Below are 24,572 nucleotides of genomic sequence, written 5' to 3' on the forward strand. Positions count from 1 at the left end.
ATAGCAATAGACCCTTCAGAGATGAAACCCAACCCAGGTAGCAAATTTCCTACATAAATGCCCATGACTACGATCACCGAGATCCCAACCATCATCTCCATAGCAACATAAATTTTACTTCCACTCAAGGGCTTTCCATTGCAAACATGCGCTATCAGGCCAAACCATGTTAATATTACTGCCTTCTATTTCTCTCTTTTCTGTCTTGCTTGCTCACAATCCCAACCACAATTCTAGTAGTAAAAAAAAGCATATTTGACAGGGAATTCATATGGACTGGAGTAATGGGTGTGTGTCTATGTGAGTATGTTTTGTGCACTTTATCGTTATATTTATTTGATTAACTTTTTATTTTCATGAAAATATGTTTTTGTTGGGTTTATGTTAATGTAATGGCCAAAGAGGCCAAATATATTGTAAGCCCATGTGGGGCTAACTCTAGCACTTATATATACCTTACTTGAGTTCATTGTAATCAACAATTTGAGAATAGTAAAGATGTAGTTGCTAGGGCTTTATCCTATGGACGTAGGCTATCAAGCTGAACCATGTAACTCGTGTTTTTTCTCTTTCCTGCTTTTGCTTCTCTAAATTATTTTATTATCGTCTTTCAACTTGATATTAGAGCCTAAAAAAAGATCCAGAGTCTCTAACCCAAAAATTCTCTCGTTGTTATTGTTGTTGTTCTCGGTTCTTGGTGGTTCGTTGCTTGTGCAACCTTCAGATCTCAGATTGTGTGTTCTTGGTATTCGTTTTTGTTGGTGGTTTTTATTCTCAGTGGCAGACCTGTGGTGGCTACGGACCATTCTCCTATCTCGGTTTTTGTCAAATCTTGATGGTTGTTTGGCAGATTGCTTTGGTTGTTTGTCAAATCTCAGTTGTTATTGTGTTGACGCTCTTGGTAGTTTTTCAATAATGGAGGTCACTTGTTAGAGCATAGCAGTAGCCTTTCTTGATCTTGGCGGTTTTCCTCAATCTCCTTTGTTCTCTTGGTTGTTCTTGGCGGTGGGTGTCATATCTCGGTGGTTGCTGTGGGGTGGTTATTTTTCAGTGTATATCGGCTTGCCTAGATAGATCTGGTACTCCTTAGTTGTAGTTCTCAGTGTATTTCGGCTTGTCTTGGCAGATCTGGTTCCCTTAGAGTGTATATGTTACAAGATGGACCTATATGACTATATGCTCCATCTTGAGGGAGAGTGTTTAAGATATTGGGTTTATGTTAATGTAATAGGCCCAATATATTGTAATTTGTAAGCCCATGTAGGTCTAACCCTATCTCATATATATACCTTACTTGGGCTTATCTCGTGGACGAATGCTTTTAGCTAAGAAGCACAGACAGGGGTATGAACAATCTATTAAATAATTATTAAATATATTTTTATTTATATTTTCTATATATTATTAAGCATTTATTTTTTATATAAAGTTGAATATATATCAAATTAAGAGTAGTAATGAATAACTAGCCTCATCACACATGCTCCGTGCATGCGATGGGGCTCCTTTTATTTATTTATTTTGGGTTGAGAGTCATAATTTGCCATTCATCCCAATTTTTGGATTATGATACTAAGTAGTTATGACGTGAGTTGAGATGTGATTAGTGGTTGCACAAATAAATGCTTTATTTTGAAACAAAGATCATTGCTTTAGAAAAAGTGTTTCAATTTGAATTTGTCTATTGTTAGTGAGGTTACATGGAAATGGATTTTTGAAAAGCTAAAATTTTGAATTTTGAAAAGGACTAAATTGCTAGGTTTAGTGGGTGCTAATTTTCCGAAAAAAAAAAGTATCAAATATGTGTGAGACATATCTAAATAGAAAGTGTGCACTAATTTTTAGGAAAAAGCTTGAATCTATCTGGTGGGAAGTTAAATTGAGATTTATCCGGTAGCTTTTTGTTTTTGAATTTTGTTGAATTATGATTTTAATCCTATTTTTTATTTTTTAGGAATAATGATTATGTAATTAGATTAGACGCATTTTTGACTAGTCGTCTTCGCTCCTCAGAATAACAAGAGATCATCTCAGCTCCTCAGAATGCCTTTGTTCTAAATAGGCAGATCCTTGATTCCGTTCTTATTGCCAATGAATGTCTTGATAGTAGATTGAAGTCTGGTTAGCCAGGGTTGTTATGTAAACTGGACATAGAAAAAGCCTTCGATCATGTGAATTGGAGATTTCTTAATTACTTGCTTGAGCGTTGCGGTTTTTCCGATAAGTGGAGATGTTGGATTTCCTTCTGTGTATCAACGGTTCGTTTCTCTATCCTTATTAATGGTACTCCTCATGGGTTTTTTGGAAGTTCAAGGGGGTTGCGGCAAGGTGATCCTTTGTCCCCCTTGTTATTTGTTTTAGTTATGGAAGCCATCAGTAGAATGTTGGATAAGGCCGCCCATGAAGGTCGTTTATCTGGCTTTAGTGTTGGTGTTTCTGAAGGAAGGCCTTTGATGGTTTCCCATCTCCTTTTCGCTGATGATACTCTTATTTTTTGTGATGCAAACATTGATCAGCTGCTGACTCTCCGTATGGTGCTCATTTGGTTTGAAGCTGTGTCGGGTCTGAAGGTTAATTTGGGTAAGTCTGAGCTGGTGGCAGTGGGGTCTGTTCAAGATATGGATCTTTTAGTGGCTGTCTTAAGTTGCAATCAAGGGTCCCTCCCAATGAAATACTTGGGTCTTCCTTTGGGGGCAAAATTTAAGGACAAGTCAATATGGATTCCTATTCTTGAAAGGATGGAAAGAAAATTAGCAGGTTGGAAAAAATTATATTTATCCAAGAGAGGTAGAGTCACTTTACTTAAAAGCACTCTCTCTAATCTTCCTACTTATTTCCTTTCCTTATTCCCTATTCCTGCTTCTGTGGCCAACCGAATTGCTAGACTTCAACGGGACTTTCTTTGGGGTGGTTTGGGAGATGAGCCCAAATTTCATCTGGTTGATTGGTCTTCGGTGTGTACTCCTCTCTCTTCAGGTGGGTTGGGGATTAGGGACCTGAGAACCTTCAATGTTGCCTTATTAGGGAAGTGGTTATGGTGATTTGGGCAAGAAAGGGATGCTCTTTGGCGTCGAGTGATTGAGGTGAAGTATGGTTGTGATTGGGGTGGCTGGTGTTCTAGCTCTTTCTCTGGTCCTTATGGTGTCAGTTTGTGGAAAAATATTAGACGGGGGTGGCACTCTTTATCTCGTTTTATTATGTATGATATTGGAGATGGATCAAAGGTGCTGTTCTGGCTAGATCATTGGTGTGGTTCTTCTTCTCTTGCCGTCCGCGATCCGGAATTATATAGGATTTGTCGTAGAAAAGAGGCATTTGTGGCGGATCTTTTAAGGTACACCAATGGAGTCCTCCATTGGGAGTTTCAGTATTGTAGGGATGTGCATAATCGTGAATTGAAAGCTGTCAGGAGCTTCATCAATTCCATTTATTGCACTCCCGTAAGGGGGATTGGGGAGGACAAGAGTTGTTGGCTGCCCTGTAAGAGTAAGGGGTTCACGGTTAGTACTTACTACCATCTTCTTGTTGGCCATAAGGAGCAAATTTTCCCTTGGAAAAGCATTTGGAAGCAGAAGATCCCCTCTAGAGTAGCTTTCCTTATTTGGACCGCAGCTTTGGGGAAATGTCTGACTGTTGACAATTTAAGAAAAAGAAAAATTTGCATTTTGGATTGGTGTTATATGTGCAAGTGCAATTGTGAAAGTGTAGACCATCTTTTTCTTCATTGCCCGGTTGTCATGGAGTTGTGGGACATGGTCTTCAGTTTATTTGGAGTTTGCTGGGTCATGCCAAGGTCTGTTGTTGGGCTTTTGGCTTGCTGGCAAGGTTGTTTTGGTCGCCATCGTAATGGAGATATTTGGAAGGCTGTTCCTCATTGCTTGTTGTGGTGTATTTGGAAGGAGAGAAATAGTAGATGTTTTGAAGACATCGAGAGTTTCATGCCTGATCTTAAGTCTCTTTTTTTCCGAACCTTATTAGATTGGTTCTCTGTGTGGAGAAGCCATCCTTTTCTTTCTAGTTTGGATTTTCTTGATTTTTGTAATGTTCCTCTTTGATTTGTTCTCCCTTGTATACTTCCTGTGTACTTGGGTGACTCTTTTTTTTTTATTTCAATGAAATTCTTTTTACTTATCCAAAAAAAAATAAAGTCACAACAAATCCATGACTATTAAATTAAGAGTAGTAATGAATAATAAAGCAAATCCATGGCTATTAAAAGATGTTTAGAAATTAGAATACAAACCAAGATTAAAGATATTTGTTAATTTGCAAATTCATTATTAATATTCAAAGCATGAATATTCTCTTTGTTTAATGTCTTGCTTTTTTTTTTTTTTTTAGTGTCCTAGCTGTGTCAAGTGTCCGATACAGATACAAAATGAGTATGACACCCCAAATGAAGTGTATATGCTTCTTAGCCTGTCAAGCTGAACCATGTAGCTCTTGTGCTTTTCTCTTTTTCCTGCTTCTGCTTCTGCTTCTCTAAATTGTTTTATTCTTTTTTTTTTTCAACTGAAAGCCTCAAGATTCTTAAATGTAATGAAGTTTAAAAAAAATAAACAATATGAAAAGTTCTTTATTATATTTTTTATTTGTTTTATAAATGACGAAACATTTCAATCATAAAAGAGAATATTTATGTACACCAGAGGTTTACTTGAGTAGCAGAACATCAATCTCTCAAATTACAATACTCAAACATATCTAATAAATTAGAATAGGGAAGAGAGTTAAAAAGTGATACTCCAATCCAGTAAAGTGTGAAGAAGAAAAGTTTTAATGTCGAGTATGTATCGTTCACTTCCCTCAAAGCATTTTGCATTTTGTTCTCACCAACACCACATGACATATTGCGGCATAGCCTGTAAGAAAACTATATTCAATGTTTACCAAGAAGACCTTGCTAAGCTGAGAATAAACTAGTGACACCTTGTGGCATAACCCATAAAAGACTAAACAAATTCCACACCATTGTCCATAGCTCAAAAGCTATGGGACAATGAAGAAGAAGATGATCCACCAACTCCCTACTCCTTTTGCACATATAGCGCCAATCCACAACAACAACACTGTTACTTTATAAATTATCAATGGTTGAAATCTTTCCTAAGGCTGCAGTCCATGGAAAGAAGCTACCCTAGGAGGAATCTTTGAACTCCACACAGGTTTCCAAGGAAAAAGAATACTAGGAGTCAAGGAAAGGGAAAAATAGTACTCAAGCACCTTAAACCTTTACTCTTGGCTGGTTTCCAACAAAGTTTGTCATGTCCCTCACCCTTAAGTGGCATAGAATATATTAGGTCCATAAAGGTAGTCAAAGGTTTCAACTCCCTTCTTGGATTGCTCTAGAAAATTGAATATCGCAATGCAACATCTGGTTTGGAAATTGCTTGACTTCCGCTATAGAAGATTCCTTAATACGACTAATGCTATAAAGTTCCGGGTAGGCCTCTTTAAGAATACAAACACCACACCTCAAATCATGCCAAATTTTTACTCTATTACCAGCACCTACATCGAATTGGATGAAATGGGAGAAAATTGGCCAGCCTTGTCTTATGAATTTCCAAAGACTAACACCATAAGGTTCCAACACCCTTTTTGTACACCAGCCAGCCCAATCATTCCCATATTTTGCCTCTATGACCCTCCTCCAAAGGTGGTTTATCTCATTCCCATATCTCTACAACCATTTTCCTAACAAAGCTTGATTGAATCTTCTTAAATTCCGAACACCCAATCCTCCAAACTTCAACAGTTTACAAACTTGAGCACACTCAATTAGATGGAATTTAGAGGCCTCACCAATCCCGCTCCTTAAGAAATACCTCTGAAGCTTCTCAAAGCGGTTAGCTGTCTCCACCTGAATAGGGAAGAGTGAAAGAAAATAAGTTGGCAAACTCGAGAGAGTACTTTTAATTAAGGTTATCTTACCCCCTCCCCCCTTCCCCTTTGATAAATATAATAACTTTCAACCCGGTAATCTATGCTCAAGTTTCTCAAGAATAGGGTTCCAAATTGTCCTTTCCTTCAATTTAGCACCCAAGGGAAGCCCCAAATATTTCATTGGAAGCGAGGACTGTCTACGACCCAACAAAGCCACTAGCTCCCCAATGAAAATTTCTTAAAAGAAGAAAAATCCTATTATTCTCAGTGTCATTGACTTGATGTGGGACCTCTTAATGTTCTAATAAATGTCACTGTCAGTAGTAGTTGACTGATTTTAGAAGAAGCAGAGGGCTCTGCCTTTGTGTCGGATGTGGTGAATTTGGAATAAAGACAACAGCTTTAGCTTCTACTTATGAGTCTCAAGATTGGTTTATTTGATCTTACAATCTTGATTTTTAGATCATTTATCATTTGGTTCTTTGTTGTTTTTGTATTTTATTTTTACGTTTAACCTTAAGAATCAATTAATCTTAGCTGGACTTGTATTTGAGCAATTAGCCACATACTTGGGCTTTGCTCATTTTCGTCTTTTTGATAACATTCATATGGAAAAGAATATTCTTTGTATAATCTATATGTGATATATACCTTTTTTTTTTCTTTCATTTTTAATGATATATCTGATATATACCATTGTAACATATGATACAACTTCATAAGAGTTGGATTGAAAATGATATTTCTTGCGGCATTCTTCTTGTTGATACTGGTGAATGAGATTCTGATAATTATGTTATACAAAAGAAAATGCTCTATTAATGCTTTCTCTATTTGGGTGCTAAAATACAATTTTGAATTTTTGGTTAGTGTCTTTTGGTGTTACAGCTGTCATTTTGATTTTGTACTTCTGTTATTTGAACTGTTAATTGTTTGTTGATATTCTGATCCGTTTCTCTTCATTTGTAGGCCACACTTGGCCTTGCCATGGACATTCTTTTGTCTGAGGAGAATGGATGGGTTGAGCTTCAGCAAGGAGTAGGCCGCCTCATAAATGCTATTGTTGCTGTTCTTGGTCCTGAACTTGCTCCAGGAAGCATTTTCTTTTCACGCTGCAAGGTATTTTTCTTTCGAGTTTTCAATTACCTTACGATGTCTTGTTGGGATGCTTTTGAAATATTCTTTATGGAGACATACTGAGCAATGTTCTTAGTTCTTATAAGCTGAACTTATCTTCTTATCATTTTGGTTAGTTTTGTCGTCGTCATCATCATCATCATCATCATCATCATCATTATTATGTTGATACTTATTGGTTTATGATTGTGGATTATGTACTGGTTATAAATTTTGTGTCCAGTCTGTTGTTGCAGAGATAACCTGCCAAGAAACGGCAACAATGCTTGAGTATGTGATCCATTTTGTTTTCTTCCTTTTCTTGCTTAATTTTTTTTTTCTACTGTTGTTTCAATCCTTGGGGGTGACTTCAGTTAAAATCCATTCATATCATTATTTCCCTAATTTTATTATTGTTATGAGTTTTTAATCTATTGACTATTGTTCTTGCAGGAGTGTACGCTTTACACAACAACTTGTCCTTTTTGCACCACAAGCTGTGTCAGTGCACTTGCATGTTCAAACTCTTCTCCCGACACTATCCTCAAGACAGGTTTTGTTCCTTGATGAGATAAGTTCTTGAATGCTATGTGGTTTGATTCTTTTCACTGTTGTAATTTGTCCTTTCTCTTTTGAAAAAAAAAAAAAAAATTGGAACAGCCAACTTTAAGGCATCTTGCTGTCTCTACTTTGCGACATCTCATAGAAAAGGATCCGGTATGTCCCTAATCTCTGTTATCCAATCTACTAAGCCTCTTTCCAATGAATCAGATCTTTGTACTGATACTATTTTTTTTGCAGGTTTCCATCATTGATGAGCAAATAGAAGATAATTTGTTCCATATGCTGGATGAAGAAACTGATTCTGAGTATGTCAAGACAACACTTCTATTTGCGTTTCCCTAGGCCTCATTTGTTTTGGCCTAAAATATTTTCCAAAAAATGTTTTCCTCTTTTTTGGGTAAGGGTGGAAATTTGTGTTCACAACTTGTGTTTATGTCATCACGACTTGTAAGTATTCAAGTATATTGGTCTACATGAACACAACATGTTTATTAATCATGTCAGGGTCCTTCAACCCTAATGACTTGTTTATTAAGTGGGTTGGCACGACATGACTGACATAACTTGTTTAATAAAGAAGTCGTGTTGGTTGACATGACCTGACATGACCCATTTAATAAATATGGTTGTGTTAGGGTCGGGTCAACCCAAATTACATGACATGAATTGAATTGTTAGCAAATTGCAAATTTATTGTACACACATTATATAACTTGTGGATGACTAGATTCCAAACAAAGCCAGCAACAATTAAAAGATAATGATAACTAGTAATTTTGAAATAACAACAAAAGGTTAGTGGCAAAGCCATACTTTTTTCTTATGGGGGGCCAATGTGCAAAAACTAATATAAAATATTTAGTTTTTATAGAAAATACAAGGAGGGGTTTTTTCAAAACCCTGGGGGGGCCATGGCCCCCCCCCCCCCTCCCCCTCCCTCTGCCAGTGAAGGTAATATTTGTACCGCCATAAAATGAAATTACAAGCCCAAGTTCCATATTGCAAGGCCAAATTCCATAATAATAATAACAGTTGTTCATATGTTTAGGAAAATAGCGTTATCTTTCTAGAAGGAAAGTCGAACCTAATAATCTAAGTTATTTAGTCGGGCTTCCAGACTCTATATGTTCTCACGTGGTCAGTGTATGTAGTCATGCATGAAGTCGAACCTTATGATCTAAGTTATTTAGTCAGGCTTCCAGAATCTATATCTTCTCACGTGGTCAGTGTATGTAGGCATGCATGGCTTGAGACTAGGATATGTATCTTTCATCTTATCTTCTTTAGTGGTTCTTCTAATGATTGACTTTTTATTTTTTCTATCTTGTTATGCATGCATCGGTTAGGTTCTTGCAACCACTATTGGATTAATTAGTATCATTGGCTTGTCTTTCTGATCAGCTTTTCTGTCATCCCTTAGTTATAGAAATTACATTATCTTTTCCTGTATACATTGTGAAGGGGATAGAACTGAGCACCATGAAGTGATTGCTATCATAATTTTTTGGGTCATAATAAGTTCCGTCTAATCTTGTAGGATTGGGAATCTGGCACGTACCACAATTATGCGATTGCTATATGCATCATGCCCTTTACGTCCATCTCATTGGATATCAATATGTCGTAACATGGTAAGCTCTTTTCCTCCCCTAAAATGTGTATTTTTCTTGCATATCATTCAATGCTTTAAAATTTTACAACCAAATAATACGATCCAATTTGTCTAAAGAAATGATCTCTAGGTTAAAACTAGGAAGTGGAAATTAGATAACTATGTGGAATATTGAATGCCTTCTTGAAAATAGTTTTTTTTTTCCCCTTATGATTTAACGAATTTGTATATTTGATTGACCCCCTTGATCTTAAATAACTTTTTTTTTTTTTTTTTTTTTTCAATTGAAGCATGGCTGGCTGTCTTTAGTTAGTGCAGTTCTTCTTTTTGTACCATCTTCCTTTATGTTTCTGTAAAGATTGTAAATGCTCACAAAGGTTTATCTATTTTTAGTATCCAAATAATCAGAGTGCGAACTCATTTATCATGGAGTGCTTATTTTGAATCCATGGAATCATCCATATATTGTAGATAGAAGTTTAGTGCCATCCTCTGTGGATCTATTCTCTGTGAAATGGGTTCATATATTTGTTGATCTTGGTTCCTCCAACTGTGTTCATAAGAGGCTAGAGTCCTGATGTGGGGCTCTAAAAATGCCTAATGATGTTTTTTCCTGTGACAATGCTTAATGCTCAAAGGCAATGGTAAGTTTGACACCCGCTGTTATTACCAAGCAATTCGGGGTTCCTCGAATTTTTTGTTTCCTTGGAAGGGTGTCTAGAAACCAAAGGTTCCTTAGCGTGTAGCTTTCTTCTTGTGGACAGCTGTTCACGGTCGGATTCTCACATTGGATAATCTCATGATTAGGGGTCGTCGCCCTTTGGCAAATCAGTGTTGTATGTGTTGTTGTGATGGGGAGTCGGTTGACCATCTTCTTCTTCATTGTATTGTTTCACATACCTTATGGTCTCTTATGCTTCAGGCTTTTGGTATCCACTGGGTTATGCCAAGATCAGTGATGGGGTTGTTAACTTGTTGGCATCAGTGGCTTGGGAAGCATAACTCGAATATTTGGAATTTGATTCCAGAGTGTTTAATGTGAATTGTTTGGTTGGAACGGAATCGTCGTTCCTTTGAGAACATGGAGAAGACATTGGATGAGTTAAAGGTTTTATGCCAGCGTAGCCTTTTTGAGTGGTCTCGTTGTTGGGGTTTTTCTGATTCTTCGTTTCTTTCAGAGTTTATGTTTTCCCTTAGATTTTTCTTCCCTTAGTTTTTCTTTCTTTGTATCTTACTGTTCATCATCATGAACATCCTGTACTATTTTTTTCTTATTAATATTAGTTCTTTGATTACCTATCAAAAAAAAAAGATGGGTTAACTTGTACTGTGATGCATTGTTTTTAAATGCACTTCCAAGGGGGAAATGTTCTTACATAATCATGGTTTGTGGTATGATGACAGTGTTAGGTGTACATACCTCAGATGTTGCACCTGGTTTTCTGCATTGTAGACGTCAGCCAAAGCATTATAATATATATTTTTTTCTCCTTTAAGGAAAAGGAAAAGTTGAGGTGCAATTTAAAATGTAAAAGATATTTTTGCTATGGTAATATAAACACTAATTGAATGAACTATGTAACGTTTACCCAGGTTCTTGCCATGTCAACAAGGAGAACTGAACATAATAAAAATATAGTAAAGGATCTGTCAAATGATCCAGATGGTGACACAAGGATGAATTTTGGAGAAGATGATGAAACCATGGTTTCTAGCTCTGAAGGCATGCCAGGACAAGGCTATAAATTTGAATCTGCCAGCATAATGCGTAATAGGGAGAAACACCTCAGATATCGAACCAGGGTTTTTGCTGCTGAGTATGTGATGCCTTTTCTCTACTTATCTCTGTTTTTTTTTTTTTTTTTTTTTTCCTTTTTCTTTTCGCTTAGTTATTTTATTTGGAGTTTACATTTGAATTCATTATACACATTCCACATGCAGACGCCCCTGTGCATATTCTAGTTTCTATACAATGTTCTATCTGTTTTTCTTGGAATGAAATGAAATGCATACATCTACATTGAGATTTGTGGGGTTCTTGAGTTTTATCTTTATTTCTCATAGACAGAGATTCATGTTAAAAATAATATCTCTGGAGCTTGAGTGAACATTATGTCACATAATTTAGTTTCTTATTTCAATAGCCGTTTACCTTTTCCCCTTTTCCTTTAATATATTTTATTAAGCTCATATATAAAATTTCCTTGTTTTTATCACTATAAGAAACTGAATGTATGTCCTTAATTGTTCAGAATCAATTGTTTCTTCTTTGAATTTGAATTTGACGTGTTACTATTTAACTCTGACTGATTCTTTATGATTGGTTTATGAGCATTGAGGATATTAGTTGTTCTCTCTTGGAATTCTTAGATCTTTGTCATATTAGGTCTTAGTTTGTTCGATAGCTCTTGTACGCTTCCGTGTAATTGGGCTTTGTCCCTTTTTCTTTTTAATAAAATTTATTAATTATATATTAAGAAAAAAACTATTGAACTTCAATTGATGAGTCTTACAACCATAAATTTCTTACACAATTGTCTTTAACACATTCTTTTGTTTTATTTGTTCCCTTCATTTGTATATTATCTGCCAGTGGCTCTAGCTCAGTTATGTTGGGTATATCTGGGTTGCACCTATCTGTGCTTCTAAGAACTGTTTATCACAAAGGAAATTAAGAAACTGAGCTATTCTCCCTAAGCATAAAATGTAGACCAGCATAGTATCCATATTCTATGCTTGTCTTAAAGCTATACTGTATATAACTGTTGTCCAACCAACACCCCTAACCCTTACTTAGACCCTCCCATCTTTCAAAGCCTTATTGAATAATGTGTGTGTGCATGCATGCATGTATCCATCGTGAGGTTATCTAATTATATGTTTGTATGTATATGTATATTTATGTGTGTTTGTGTGTGTGTGTGTGTGTGTGCGTGCGCACGTGAGCATGCATTATTCATCAAGGGGTTCTCTAATTTTTGTTATTTTTTTGTACATAGGTGTTTGAGTCATCTACCCAGAGCTGTGGGAAAGAATCCAGCTCATTTTGACCTCTCTTTGGCAAGGAAACAATCTGTGAATGGACAAGTTTCTTGTGACTGGCTAGTACTCCATGTACAAGAGTTAATATCACTTGCTTATCAGGTGCTTAATATGAACCCACAAGCATATCATATAACTTAAAAGGAATGCATATTAAAGATGACATATTTCCCCTCTTATTCCTTGTCTCAGATAAGCACAATCCAGTTTGAAAACATGCAGCCAATTGGTGTCGGGCTTCTGAGTACAATTATGGATAAGGTACATCAGTGTGAAAATTCTAGATGAAGATTGCTAGTTCAGAAATTTCTTCCTTCTTTTTCCTTTGACTGGAGCAAATTTTTGTCATTAATTTTTTTTTTTCTGTATTTTTTTCTTCTCTTTATTTTTCTCTAAATTCTACAACTGGGCTATTGTGATGCTGGAAGCCCAGGATAAGTTTTATTTTAATTTAGTTTTATTTCTTCTTGGACATCAATTGTATTATTATTTCAGGTCCTAGTAGTTTATTAGGTTATTAGTATTTTATTTCCTAGAAGTAAGGACATTTTTTGTAATAAGTGAATAGGGTTTCGTATGACATTTAGAATTAGGGTTTAGTACTCCTACATAAGCTAAGTATTGTACTGCTATAAGGGAGATTATTTTGATGGATTAAATTTCGATTGAAATTCTCTCTATAGTTTGGTGCCGACTCCAATCAATCCTTGGTTCAAACTCCTAGTGTTTTTTCTTCGCATGGTGTCGACGCCTAGGTAATTTATCCTTTATTTTTTTGTTCTGCATTGTTCTGGGGTTGTCCTGAGCCAAATTTGGTGTCAGTGCAAATTCGATCTGATTGCAGCTTCACTGCAAATTTTTAAAAAATAATAATAATCCTTGTTACGTCATCAATCTACCACGAACCCAGCTCCCAGCATCCAAACCAGCAACCAAAAAATAAAAAAATCCTGATTACACGCACTGTCGCCAACAATCCAGCGGACCCACATCTTGAATCATCCAATGTGTTCGTCGCCAATATCCACCATCGATTCCTCTTGACTATTCTCACACTGTCAATTGGCTTTTATCAGTCCCCGTGAGTTGTCGCTTCAACTGTTTGTCTCTTTGTACTTCGTCGTCACCCAAAGTCCATCAGGAAGCCACCACGTGTGGTCACTGCCAAACAGTAAACCACTGCTTCAAATCTATGCAATGAAGGACTCAGCTTTCTAAAGATCTAGACCTGATCAGTGTTAATGAGTCGAAGCTGACCCATCATGAGTACCAGTCGGGTCATAAGGGCCCATTATTGTTGTGATTTCACTTGAGGCTGGCACCTTCAGATATTTGTGGGGAGCCTTTGAATACTCAACCCGACTTCAATAAACCTATCCAGTACTTGAACCCAACTTGACCCAGGGTAAAAAGGGAAAAGAAAAAACAGAAGACCCCAACCCATGGTTTACTGTTTGGACTTATGGCCTTAAGTTAAACAATCCAAGTTCTTGTAAATTTTTTGTTGAAGCTTATTCTTTTAGTGAACCATAGTAATCTCAAATAAACCATATTTTGATGGTCATAAAGATCAATTTCCATGGATTTTTTTCAATTGGTCAAAATGAGATGGAACAATTCTTTGAACAACCAAGTTTTACAGATAACACAAAAGACAAGTTTGTAAAGTTGAAGCTAATAGGTGGAGCTGAAGTTTTTTGGGAGGGTCTCAAACATCATCGCTTTATGAATTATAAAACTGTCATTACTGATTGGGAAGACATGAAAGAAAAAGTTTGAGATGAATATTTACCGCAATGCTTTTGGGCAAAATATCTACCCCAATCTCAATATTCTGATTTTCAAGATCAAAGAGATAATTTGAGGTAATGGAATAGTCAGTCAGTTGCATAATTTAACTAATCTTCTTATGGTCATTTTCAAGAATGAAGAGACAGTATAAGACAATGGAACAGCCAACCCATTGCACGATTTGAAGACAAGATGGGTATTCATGCAGTTCCTAGTCCTGAGCCCACTCCAGCATGGTTTACACTGCAACAAGCCTTAGAGAACATGGGAAGAGCCCTCTAATACCTCTATGTACAATATTAAGACATGATAGCACAACTTTCACAATCGACATTTGACTTGAGTCTGTTGAGAAGTCCTTCCATAGAAAGACCAATAACCTTGAAGGTAAAAACCTCACACATGAGAGCCAATATTGTTGAGCCACCAAAATTTTGTGAGCCACCAAAATTTTGTGCTGAAATTGAAGTACAAGTGTTGATAGATGTTTCTTAAATACTCGTGAAACAAGGAGAACCTATTGAAGAGCCTAAACATCAACGTAAAATATCTAAACAGTGTCTACCAGAGTTATTTCCACTTGTTGAAGTGTCAGATATATTGCCTACTGTTGAAATTGAAGATTCCACTATACTTGATGAAGAGAAGGTTCTACAAGAGAGTAATAAATTAGTGGGTGCACATGATGTGAAATTTAAATTTCATGAATGTGCTACTGATCAGCCCTTCATTGTGGAAAAGTTAGATGGAACAATTCTTAAGCTCAATGCCACATTGATGTAAATGTTCAAGATGTAGGTTTTGGCTGTTACAAAAAAACAAACTATGCAGGATAGGAGTAACTTCACAGTGTCAAACATGATAGTCACTCAATGCTAAAAATTATTATGGTAGACCATCAGGTGAATATCTTTGAAGGTGACAGATTATTTGTGATTGTTCTACTTCAATCTATAATACAATAATAAACATAAAAGTTTCTCTTTAGGCAGTGGTTTCATATACATGAGACTCAACTTGACATTCCAATGTTACTTCCACACTCATCAAATGAAGTAATATTACAAGTTTTGCTTTCATTTTCTTACATTTTGCCCACTTTAATAGGATAACAAGAAAGAAAAATAAAATACAGAAAGAGGAGGAAAAAAAACCAACAACTACGACGACTTTTGAGTTTGAATGATTTCTCGTTCCTGACTGCTATTAGAGGATGAGTTAAAATAGCAATTTAAAGACTCATATACTTCCAGTAAACTAGGTGGCACTAATGTACTGCAGTACTTTGCTACTTTTTTAGTCTGTTACTAACAATTGCTTGGTGGCAATCAGTTGTGAGGAAGTCTATGGCTTATATCTTGGAGCTTGCTTTGCATTTTATTCTTCGCTTGGTTTTTGGTAGTAATTTTTAGTATCCATTGAAAGTTGAATTGTTGGTGTTGTGATTTTGGCGTACAGTTTGAAAGGGTACCTGATCCTGAGCTTCCAGGACACCTTCTACTTGAACAGTATCAGGTATGTTAACCAGGTTTTTTTTTTTTTTTTCATATGTATATAGTTGTATAACTTCTGGGATTCATGAATCTCGATTAATTTAGATTTTATGTATGTAGGCCCAACTGGTATCTGCAGTTCGCACTGCCTTGGACACATCTGCTGGCCCTATTCTATTGGAGGCAGGCTTACAGCTGGCTACTAAGGTTAAGAGCATAGACATATCTTTTTTTTTTTTCTGTCATTTCGTTCCAATTGAGTGATGTATTTGAAATGCAATGACACGTGTATGAAAAACAAAATCCCAGATACTGACAAGCGGAATAATTAGTGGTGATCAAGTTGCAGTTAAACGCATATTTTCCTTGATTTCACGCCCATTGAACGAGTTCAAGGAACTCTATTATCCTTCTTTTGCTGAATGGGTCTCATGCAAGGTATAGCCATTCCATTCTTCTTCAGATTTCATGCACGCACTTTTTCCTGTTATGATTTTTATTATCTGGCATACAGCTGTTCATTAAGATGAAAATTCTTTTGCTAATATCTCAATAATAATGTAGATCAAGATAAGACTTCTGGCTGCTCATGCCTCTCTCAAGTGTTATACATATGCATTTTTGAGGAGACACCATAATGGGATTCCAGATGAATATCTAGCATTGTTACCTTTATTTTCAAAGAGTTCAAGTATACTGGGGAAGTACTGGATCCGGGTATTGAAGGATTACAGCTATATTTGCCTTTGTTTGCATCTCAAGAAGAATGTAAGCTACCTGTTTCCTTTTTCACTACTGTCCTTCACCTTAAAGAGATTAAAGTTTCATATAGATTTACCTATTCTAATTTCTTTAGACTTCATGGGATACTTCTTACAGTGGAATCCGTTCCTCGATGGAATCCAATCGCCTTTGGTTTCTTCAAAGTTGCAGCCTTGTTTGGAAGAATCCTGGCCAGTAATTTTGCAAGCACTTGTACTGGATGCAGTTCCTCTGAATCTTGAAGCCATTGAACATTCCACAGCCACTGTTGAGAATATGGCAAGAAGCTTAGTATCTGGGTATAGCATGGTTGAACTAGAGTTAGGAGAATTTAGGTTTCTATGGGGCTTTGCTCTGCTTGTTCTTTTTCAGGGACAGCATCTAACACTTGGTGAATCTAAATTGCCGTTAACATTTGCTAAAGCAATACATGCCGAAGACTCACCAATTGAAGAAATGGATCCCCCAGGGTTGAACTTATATGAAATTGTGCTACCAGTGTTCCAGTGTCTCTCTGCTGAAAGATTTTTTAGTGTTGGATTTCTTACTATGGATATTAGCAGAGAATTGTTGCAGGTGGTGATATTTCTCCATCCTTTTTTATTTTTTATTTATATATAATAATAATGGGGGAGGGAGGGATTTGAGTTCTCCTAATAAATGAGAGTAGGTTATGCCACTGAGTTGTAAGGCTCTTTGGTCTTTCTCTGTCCCTTTTGTCTTTTTAACTTGTGTAAAAAAGGTTTGTTTGGGGCCAATTAACTTGTGTAACTGGCCTTTTACTCTTCCATAATAATGAATTGAAGGTTGAGGTCACGGATTCAAGTTCTACTGGGTGTGTAGTTTACCAATAAAAAGAGGAAAAAAAGTTTTGTTTGGGCATTTAGTGCAGACTGCAGACTGAATTGACACAATTAGTCTCATAGGATTTTCATGTTTGAACTCATTATCTTGAACTGGAGCATTCTGAAATGAAAATACTTGACACAGTTGGTGTTACTTACTTGAAATGGTGGTATTTCTTGAAATCATAAATAGATCACATGCCAATGTATCCGTGGTGGCTAAATTGTTCTTCAATGGGCCCAGTTCTTGTGTAAGATTATATCAATGATGTTTTGTGCCTTTCAAAGGTTCTGTTCATTTTTATTGAGATGACCAACATTCCCTTTTTCTTTCAATGCATCATCTCTCTGACATTTATCATACTTCTCAAATTTTTAAGAGACTTTATTAGTTTCTAATTATAGGGAAAGAATTAATGGAGGCACACACTTGGCTGAATAGTATAAAGTATAGTACAGCAAATGATTTGAAAACTTCTTTTATAATTCAATTAGTTACAATTGAGTTGAGCGGAGGTGATTTGAACCTTGGACATCTCTGTTGGAAACACTAAGAGGTGAAAACATGCTTTTGTATCCCATTTCATGTCCTAAATTTGATAATATCATTCTGAAACTGCTAAAGGCTTGGTTGAGTAGTTGGAAACTGCTTTATTGTGATCTTCATCAATACAGTTACCAGTGCAAGTGGGAGAACCAAACTTCTCAAAACTTCTAACATTGACTCTTGTTGTAGATAAAGTCTGATACATTAATAAAGAGACCCACTGCTCTTAGTGTCCATCTTGTCACTTCAAATTTTCTATGAAATTATAACTCCACACACACACACACCTCTTGATTGTACTATTTTACTACTTTGTTATCTTTTTGCATAAAATGGCCCTTTTTTTATTTATTTATAAATACTCCTTACTTATCAAAATAAGATTATATATATATATATATATATATATATATATATATATATATATGTTTTAATAAGTAATAAATTTTTTATTTAAGAAATGGAACCACCTCATGTACATAGGAATCTACACAAAAATAATTTTTGTATTTGAATTTTCTGCATGCCCTAAGCCTGTCTAAAATATGTCATGATTTGTTTGTGCCATGTAAAGAGTTAAGACCCCTCATGTCCTATGGTACTTGGTATACTCATAGATCTATGTGTTTGTGAGAAGTTGAAGAATGTAATGTCTCCCCATTGGATAATATTGTTGATTCTTTCCTCAATACGTAAGTGTGATACATAGCAACAATAACAAATCAGTCCTATTTGGGCTTTCCACTAGCTACTTTTAAAACTCTAAATTTGGATGCCTTGGCTAGTTTCATTACTGTGTAGAATGGATACAAATATGGCATTCTGAATAATTAATTACTTTAACTGCTAGCTTTCATTTTGGGTGCCCTTAGAAAATGCGAGGTCACCAACTCACCTGGTTTTTGGGTCTCATTTCATGTTTCCTCTTTGCAACCTGTGCTTTGAATCAAATCTAACCGGGATGGATGGCTGCCTTCATATATTCAATCCTAGAATGACTCTTTTTGTGCTTAAAATTATGGGGTATATTCAAATGCATGCTTAAAATTTTTTTTTATTGCATGCAGGTGTTATCATACTGCACATACATGGATAATTCATTTAACAGTCTTGCAATATCTGTTCTATCACAGGTAAAGATTAATATGCATTTTCTTTTTGAAGTTAAAATTTACCAAAACGTCAAGTAATACAAATGGGGGCTACATTACCAATTGGTTCAGATTGTTTTCTTTTTGATTTTCCATTTTTTAGCTTTCACAAATGTAAAGATGTGGTCAGTATATAGTCCTACTATGTTTTCCAATTCTTATGCATAAATCCAGTTTACCATGAAACAAATGTTATTAACACCCATATCCGCTTTCCAGATTTAGTTTTTTGTATTGATTTTTATATATGGATTTACAGAGTATTGGCTTCTTCTTGTAACTTTGATGGTCTCCTGAATTGATTTGATCAGATAGGTGTTCTATAACAAAGTGATTTGTATATCTATAAACTGGTATATAGTTTTTATCTGTCTGAGATTTACTTCACAACTTTGATTTATTTGCATGTATATGCCAACATGGTTTTCAAGCAGAGGTGCTGAGTTATTTGCTTCATATTCTTACAACAGATTGTGCAGAACTGCCCTGAAGAATTTCTTGAAGCAGAAAATTTTTCTTACATGACAATGGAACTTTGTTTGGCTTACCTCTTTGAAATGTTTCAATGGTAACCAATGTACCACGGAGATTGGATTTCATTTTAGTGTTTTCCTTTTGTTTTTTCTGGAAAAAATTTGATGAGTTGTATTCATAGAAATATCCTTGGCTAACTAGTTCCAACCTTTCTGAGCTCAGTACCAGTGCAACTTCACAAGATCAGCCAAACTGGGTGGAATTGACCTCAACATTACTTTTTACTGCAAAGACACTGTTGAAGCGTTTTGAAACGAAGGTAGGTTTCGTGTGCCAATAATTAAAATATTTTTTTAACTTTCTTAATTGTGGTGTTTGTGTTCCATCTTCTTACTGAGTTTCATGTCTCAGCTGCAGAAGCAGTTGGAATCAGTGGTGTTGGCGTTTCTTTTAATTGGTTACAAGTGCATTAGAGAGGCCCCTACTGAATTATGCTTCTCCAAAGTTATTGATTTTGTCAAGTGCACTACTTTGTCATTGGAGAAACTTATTGTTGGTGAGCATTTCAAATTTACAGATTTGACCAGTACTTAGTTTTATTTGCTAATAACTATATATGTCATTTTACCCTAACCTTACAGCATTTAATTGTTAAATTTAGAATTGTAAGCTTTTGTTTTTTTAAAGTCACTATAACAATATTGATAAGAATGATTTTACTCAATTACAATTCGGGTTTTTAGTGACTATATTTCTTGGATATAGATGAAAACATTTTTTTTTCAGCTTGTTTGATAGTAAACCAGTTTAGAGTTTAAAACTTTTGATGCTTTAATCCTTCTATATGGAATATTGGGAATTTTTTTAAGGTTTAAGACAGATAAATGCAGTTCATCATGTGTCAGTTGGTGTGAAACATGCAAGTCTTTTTTTGCTAGGCTCCAACATGCCAATCAAGGACATGATGCATTCAATTACTACATTTGGTCTTGCATTTGTTACACTGCACCAGTGCTTCTGCCTATTCTAATTAATTTGTTCTGGATATGATTAAATGTTTATCTGAAGCATTAACCATTTGTGCTGCAGATAATTTAAAACTTGGTGATGATGGTATACTCCATCTCAGAACAGTTATTGGGACTTGTCTGGATGTGATTTCTAATTTGACTACGGATTTCATTGAGGACATCCATCTGCTGGAGTATAAGAGATCGGACTTGCGAAAACTACATCAAATGAAAATTGCTTTCTCAGTTGAACAAACTATATCATTTGCCAAGCTGATTCATGAAATTGAAGGCCTTGACGAGAGTGAAGGCAGTGATCCTGTCTATTTTACACTGTTCAAGTGTTGCACTGAATGCATCCGAACATTACTCACTGATTCAAGTATACTGGTAAATAGATCTCTATGCGTATAATATCTAGGTGTTATGTAGACCAGCATGACAACAAATAATGGAATTTTCTTTCACACAGGTTCAAGCAATTGGTTTACAAGTGCTTAAAAGTAGTGTACAGAAAGGGACCATTGAAGACAGCACTTTTGTAATATTTTTGGTTGGAGAGCATATTAGAGATATTTTCACCATAATTCAGAAGACATTAAAGGTCTTTTTTGTTGTTGTTTTGCTTCTAAACCAAAGATAATAACACATTAACTGTTCAACTTCAGCTTCTTATCATTCTTACAGATTTGTGCTATGCTATTTATGACAGAAACCTCTAACCAAGGAATCAGTAACTATTGTCAGTGAGTGCTTGAGAATCTTAGTACTCCTTCAGACACTGTCCAAAGGTAGTGAATCTCAGAGAAGTTTTATGAATTTGCTTTTTGAAGCCATCATCATGGTTTTCTTGGCAACAGAAGATGGTATTTCTAAGGTAATATAAATAAGAGGCTTCTAAAGTTGAACACAATTCTTTAATTCGATTTTTTTTTTCTTTTCCGTTTTTTCTAATTATGTATGATTATTACAGGAAGTCGGTGACATAAGAAGCATCGCTGTAAAGCTTGTTTCTCACCTAGCTCAAATCCCTTCCTCAGCGGTTCACTTCAAGGATGTCCTGTTGTCAATGCCTCCAATGCACAGGCAGCAACTTCAGGTGCTTCTTGTTATACGTACATACGCACGTATACATACATACGTACATGCATAGATGTGTATGTATATACACATACCTTCATATGCATATATAATACGTGGGAGTGTGTTACAAACACATACATCAATGTATTTATCCATGTATCTATTTATTTGCTAACCAGGAAATAGGAAAAGAAAAAATCCATGATCCCAATTTCAAATTGAAATATGTGTTTACAATTTCATCAGTTAAAATCTTATAGTTTTACAATTGATTTAATATGGGTTGTGTGATAACACTCACAAATTTGAACAAAGAATAGTAAAGACGGATAAAAAAAAATAACAAGCACAATAATTTCATGGTTCAGCACAGTAAGATCAAATAAACTATACTCGATAAGAATTATAATGCTCAACCTCTCTGTCACTCACTTTGGAGACCTCTTATGTTTTCTATTACTCTTATGGCTTGCGTTGCTCACACATGGGTTTCTTTCAACCCTAAAGAAAATATTAAGCTGCTATTAAAAGAAACCAATTTCATGTTCTTTTAAGAAACCCATTTGTGGTAGTTTTAGAGTTAGTATGGTATATGATAGAATAGAATGGCCGAAACAAATACATGTGGCTGACCTTGATTAGTCTGTTGAGGATCTATAATCGATCCCAGAATTTTGGGACTAAGGCATGGTTGTTGTATGTTATCTGGTAGATATGTTAATTTCTTTATGACAGACTTTGCCCATGCCTATTGAGGAAGTTTCTATTTGACTTCCCATTTCTGTTTTCAGGGGGTTATTCGTGCTTCTGTAACACAAGATCATGATGCAACACAAATGAAGGCTGTGACACCATCGTTAGAGATAAAATTACCAATTTTGACAGATGGAAGTAGGGAAAAACAACCCCCACCATTGGCCACCACAATACACTCGGATAGCATGGAAGATGATGAAGAGGATGAGGATGACTGGGATAATTTCCAGTCTTTTCCTGCATCTACAAATCCAGCTGGAAATGACTCACAAGTAGAGAGTGTTGCAAAAGACCCTGGCCTGGTTCAAAATTCCTCTGATCTGAAAAATAATACTGGAAGTGATGACTTTCAAGAATACTCTACTTCCCAACCTCACAACAATGTGAAAGAGGTCAACAATGCAGAGCATCAAGAGGCTGGTGAAGAAGTCATATCTGATGGGCTTGGCAGTCCGGTGCCTCTGCAGAGTGATGCACCAAGTGGCGGAATTGGGATGCATGCAGCCAGTGATTTCCAAACTAACAATAGTATTAGGCCATGTGATGATCAGCCTGAGGAAAAAGAGGAAGTGGTTCAAAGCCAAGAGAGAGATGAAACAGTAGTTTCAAGCCATGAGGATGAACAAATATCATCAGATCTTCAACATGAGGTGAGAAATGAGAACCCAGATAACAATGTTGATCAGATATTAGCAGATACTCTGCTTCTTGAAGACATTTCTAATGAAACTCATGGAGAAGGAAATCGAGAAAACGAAGAGAAAACTGCATGAAGATGCCAGAAAGAAAATGTTGGCTGAAAATAATAACAGTGATCACTGGCAACAAGAGACGAGATGTATGAAATTATTAAGTTGCGAAATTGTAGCTTTTCTCTTACTCCCTGCACGGCACAACTAATTTTTTAAGGTGTAAATAAAAGATTATTTGTCTGACATGGAGGAAGCCTCCGTTTAGTTCTTAAAAATGTAAGAGTACGCCGGCTAAAACGGACGAGGAAGTTTAAACTTTAAATGCATTAGTTGTTTTATTATTAAAAGTGTAGCGAACTCAATATTGAACTACAGCATGTTACCTTTTAAACAATTTGTGAGAGGGAGTCCGTTTTATTCAATTTTCTCTACGTCTTCTTCTAATTTTATGGTAGATAAATATGATGGTATATCACCAACTACACGACCTCTAACCCATAAAAACAAGGAAAATACCTCTATAAATAAGAGAGGTATACCAACTGAATGAGGACCAGATACACGAGTAGAGTAGAAACCCCTTAGAGCTGTCCTTTATTTATTTTTTTTCTTTGCATATTTTTATCATACATCCCATCTCTCTCTCCCCCCCCCCCCCCACCGGGTCAATCATCATCAAACAAGTAAGATTCAACTAGGAATATCCATTTTCTTGAGAAACCATAACGGGTGGAGATCTCAGCCCATATAAAGCGAAGATTAAGTGCAACCCTGTGAGAGAAGAAAACCAACAATCTACCACAGGGCTACCAATTCCATCATTTGTAAACCAGGAATTGCATACATGTGTTGTTTCTTCCCAGGATTTTAATCTATAATCTATATGTACCATAAAATTGAAACCTTTAACTTTTGTTGACCTCTTGAGAGTGTGCCACCTTAACTTTGCAGCCTCCACAAATTTTCACCTCATTGCTATTTTCCTTTTATGATTGTCCTCTGCATAATTGGCCATACTAATTGGTTATCAATTGGGGTTAAAAGTATAATATGATACTTAAAGAATGAAAAAGACTACCCTCAATTGGAATGGTGATACTTGCATTGTTTAGTAGCTAATTGATTGACCTAAAATTAGTATATAATTTTATGATTACAGAGCATGATTCATACTTTACATATAACATAACCAATTGATGACTTAACTATTTGTATTACCCCCATGAACTGATAAATATTTCATTTACTTTGATATACTACAAATTTTGTGCGTATTGTGCATAGGGCTAGATATTTAGTATTTATGAATTCTTAGTTAAAAAGTGTTGGCTAATAGCTTGTCTAGCTATGTATCAAATCACGATTTGAAGAGGGAAATATGAAAAAATCCTTCTCTTTTTATTATTATTATTATTTTTTTATTTTTATTTTGGTGATAGGTGATTTTGCGATGAGAACTCCAAATTCTTTGGATAAGTAATTTGCCATTTTGATTGTATGGTCTAAATGTTCTATTATCTTTGTGATAATTGGGTTTGGATGCATTGCTAATTTGATCTCCAGTAAAGAAAAGACTCTCCCATCTTCATTATTAGTTAGTTTGATTTGGTTTGTGTAATACTTGGTTTTGAGTATAACAACAGTTGTATGATTTTTATTAATTGTAAAGGAGGTTCAAATTGTTCCCTTCGTCAGAATATCGTATCATTGGGTTTGTCACTGTCTCTCTCTCTCTCCCTAAGCTATCA

At 35.7% G+C, this 24,572-nt stretch overlaps 1 protein-coding gene across 4 annotated transcripts in view; it reads left to right on the top strand.

The window, feature by feature from the left end:
* LOC142608205 (protein SWEETIE) overlaps window positions 1-23,246 on the top strand; it is a 67,637-nt gene extending 44,391 nt beyond the window's left edge. For 3 of the 4 annotated variants that reach the window (XM_075779936.1, XM_075779943.1, XM_075779957.1), the window contains 23 exons: window positions 6,856-7,005; window positions 7,247-7,293; window positions 7,456-7,555; window positions 7,663-7,719; window positions 7,804-7,871; window positions 9,104-9,197; window positions 10,772-10,995; window positions 12,178-12,322; window positions 12,413-12,481; window positions 15,470-15,526; window positions 15,625-15,711; window positions 15,814-15,942; window positions 16,069-16,272; window positions 16,384-16,842; window positions 18,726-18,791; window positions 19,280-19,377; window positions 19,506-19,602; window positions 19,695-19,839; window positions 20,373-20,683; window positions 20,766-20,897; window positions 21,006-21,170; window positions 21,267-21,392; window positions 22,168-23,246. In XM_075779936.1, coding sequence (XP_075636051.1) covers window positions 6,856-7,005; window positions 7,247-7,293; window positions 7,456-7,555; window positions 7,663-7,719; window positions 7,804-7,871; window positions 9,104-9,197; window positions 10,772-10,995; window positions 12,178-12,322; window positions 12,413-12,481; window positions 15,470-15,526; window positions 15,625-15,711; window positions 15,814-15,942; window positions 16,069-16,272; window positions 16,384-16,842; window positions 18,726-18,791; window positions 19,280-19,377; window positions 19,506-19,602; window positions 19,695-19,839; window positions 20,373-20,683; window positions 20,766-20,897; window positions 21,006-21,170; window positions 21,267-21,392; window positions 22,168-22,905 — 3,768 coding nt within the window. In that variant the 3' untranslated portion in view covers window positions 22,906-23,246. The remainder of the gene's footprint in view (window positions 1-6,855; window positions 7,006-7,246; window positions 7,294-7,455; window positions 7,556-7,662; window positions 7,720-7,803; window positions 7,872-9,103; window positions 9,198-10,771; window positions 10,996-12,177; window positions 12,323-12,412; window positions 12,482-15,469; window positions 15,527-15,624; window positions 15,712-15,813; window positions 15,943-16,068; window positions 16,273-16,383; window positions 16,843-18,725; window positions 18,792-19,279; window positions 19,378-19,505; window positions 19,603-19,694; window positions 19,840-20,372; window positions 20,684-20,765; window positions 20,898-21,005; window positions 21,171-21,266; window positions 21,393-22,167) is intronic. The other variant, XM_075779949.1, reaches the window with a different exon arrangement.
* Window positions 23,247-24,572: the final 1,326 nt, after the last annotated feature.

Source organism: Castanea sativa, chromosome 1 (genome assembly GCF_040712315.1).
Source record: "Castanea sativa cultivar Marrone di Chiusa Pesio chromosome 1, ASM4071231v1".
Classification (NCBI taxonomy): domain Eukaryota; kingdom Viridiplantae; phylum Streptophyta; class Magnoliopsida; order Fagales; family Fagaceae; genus Castanea; species Castanea sativa.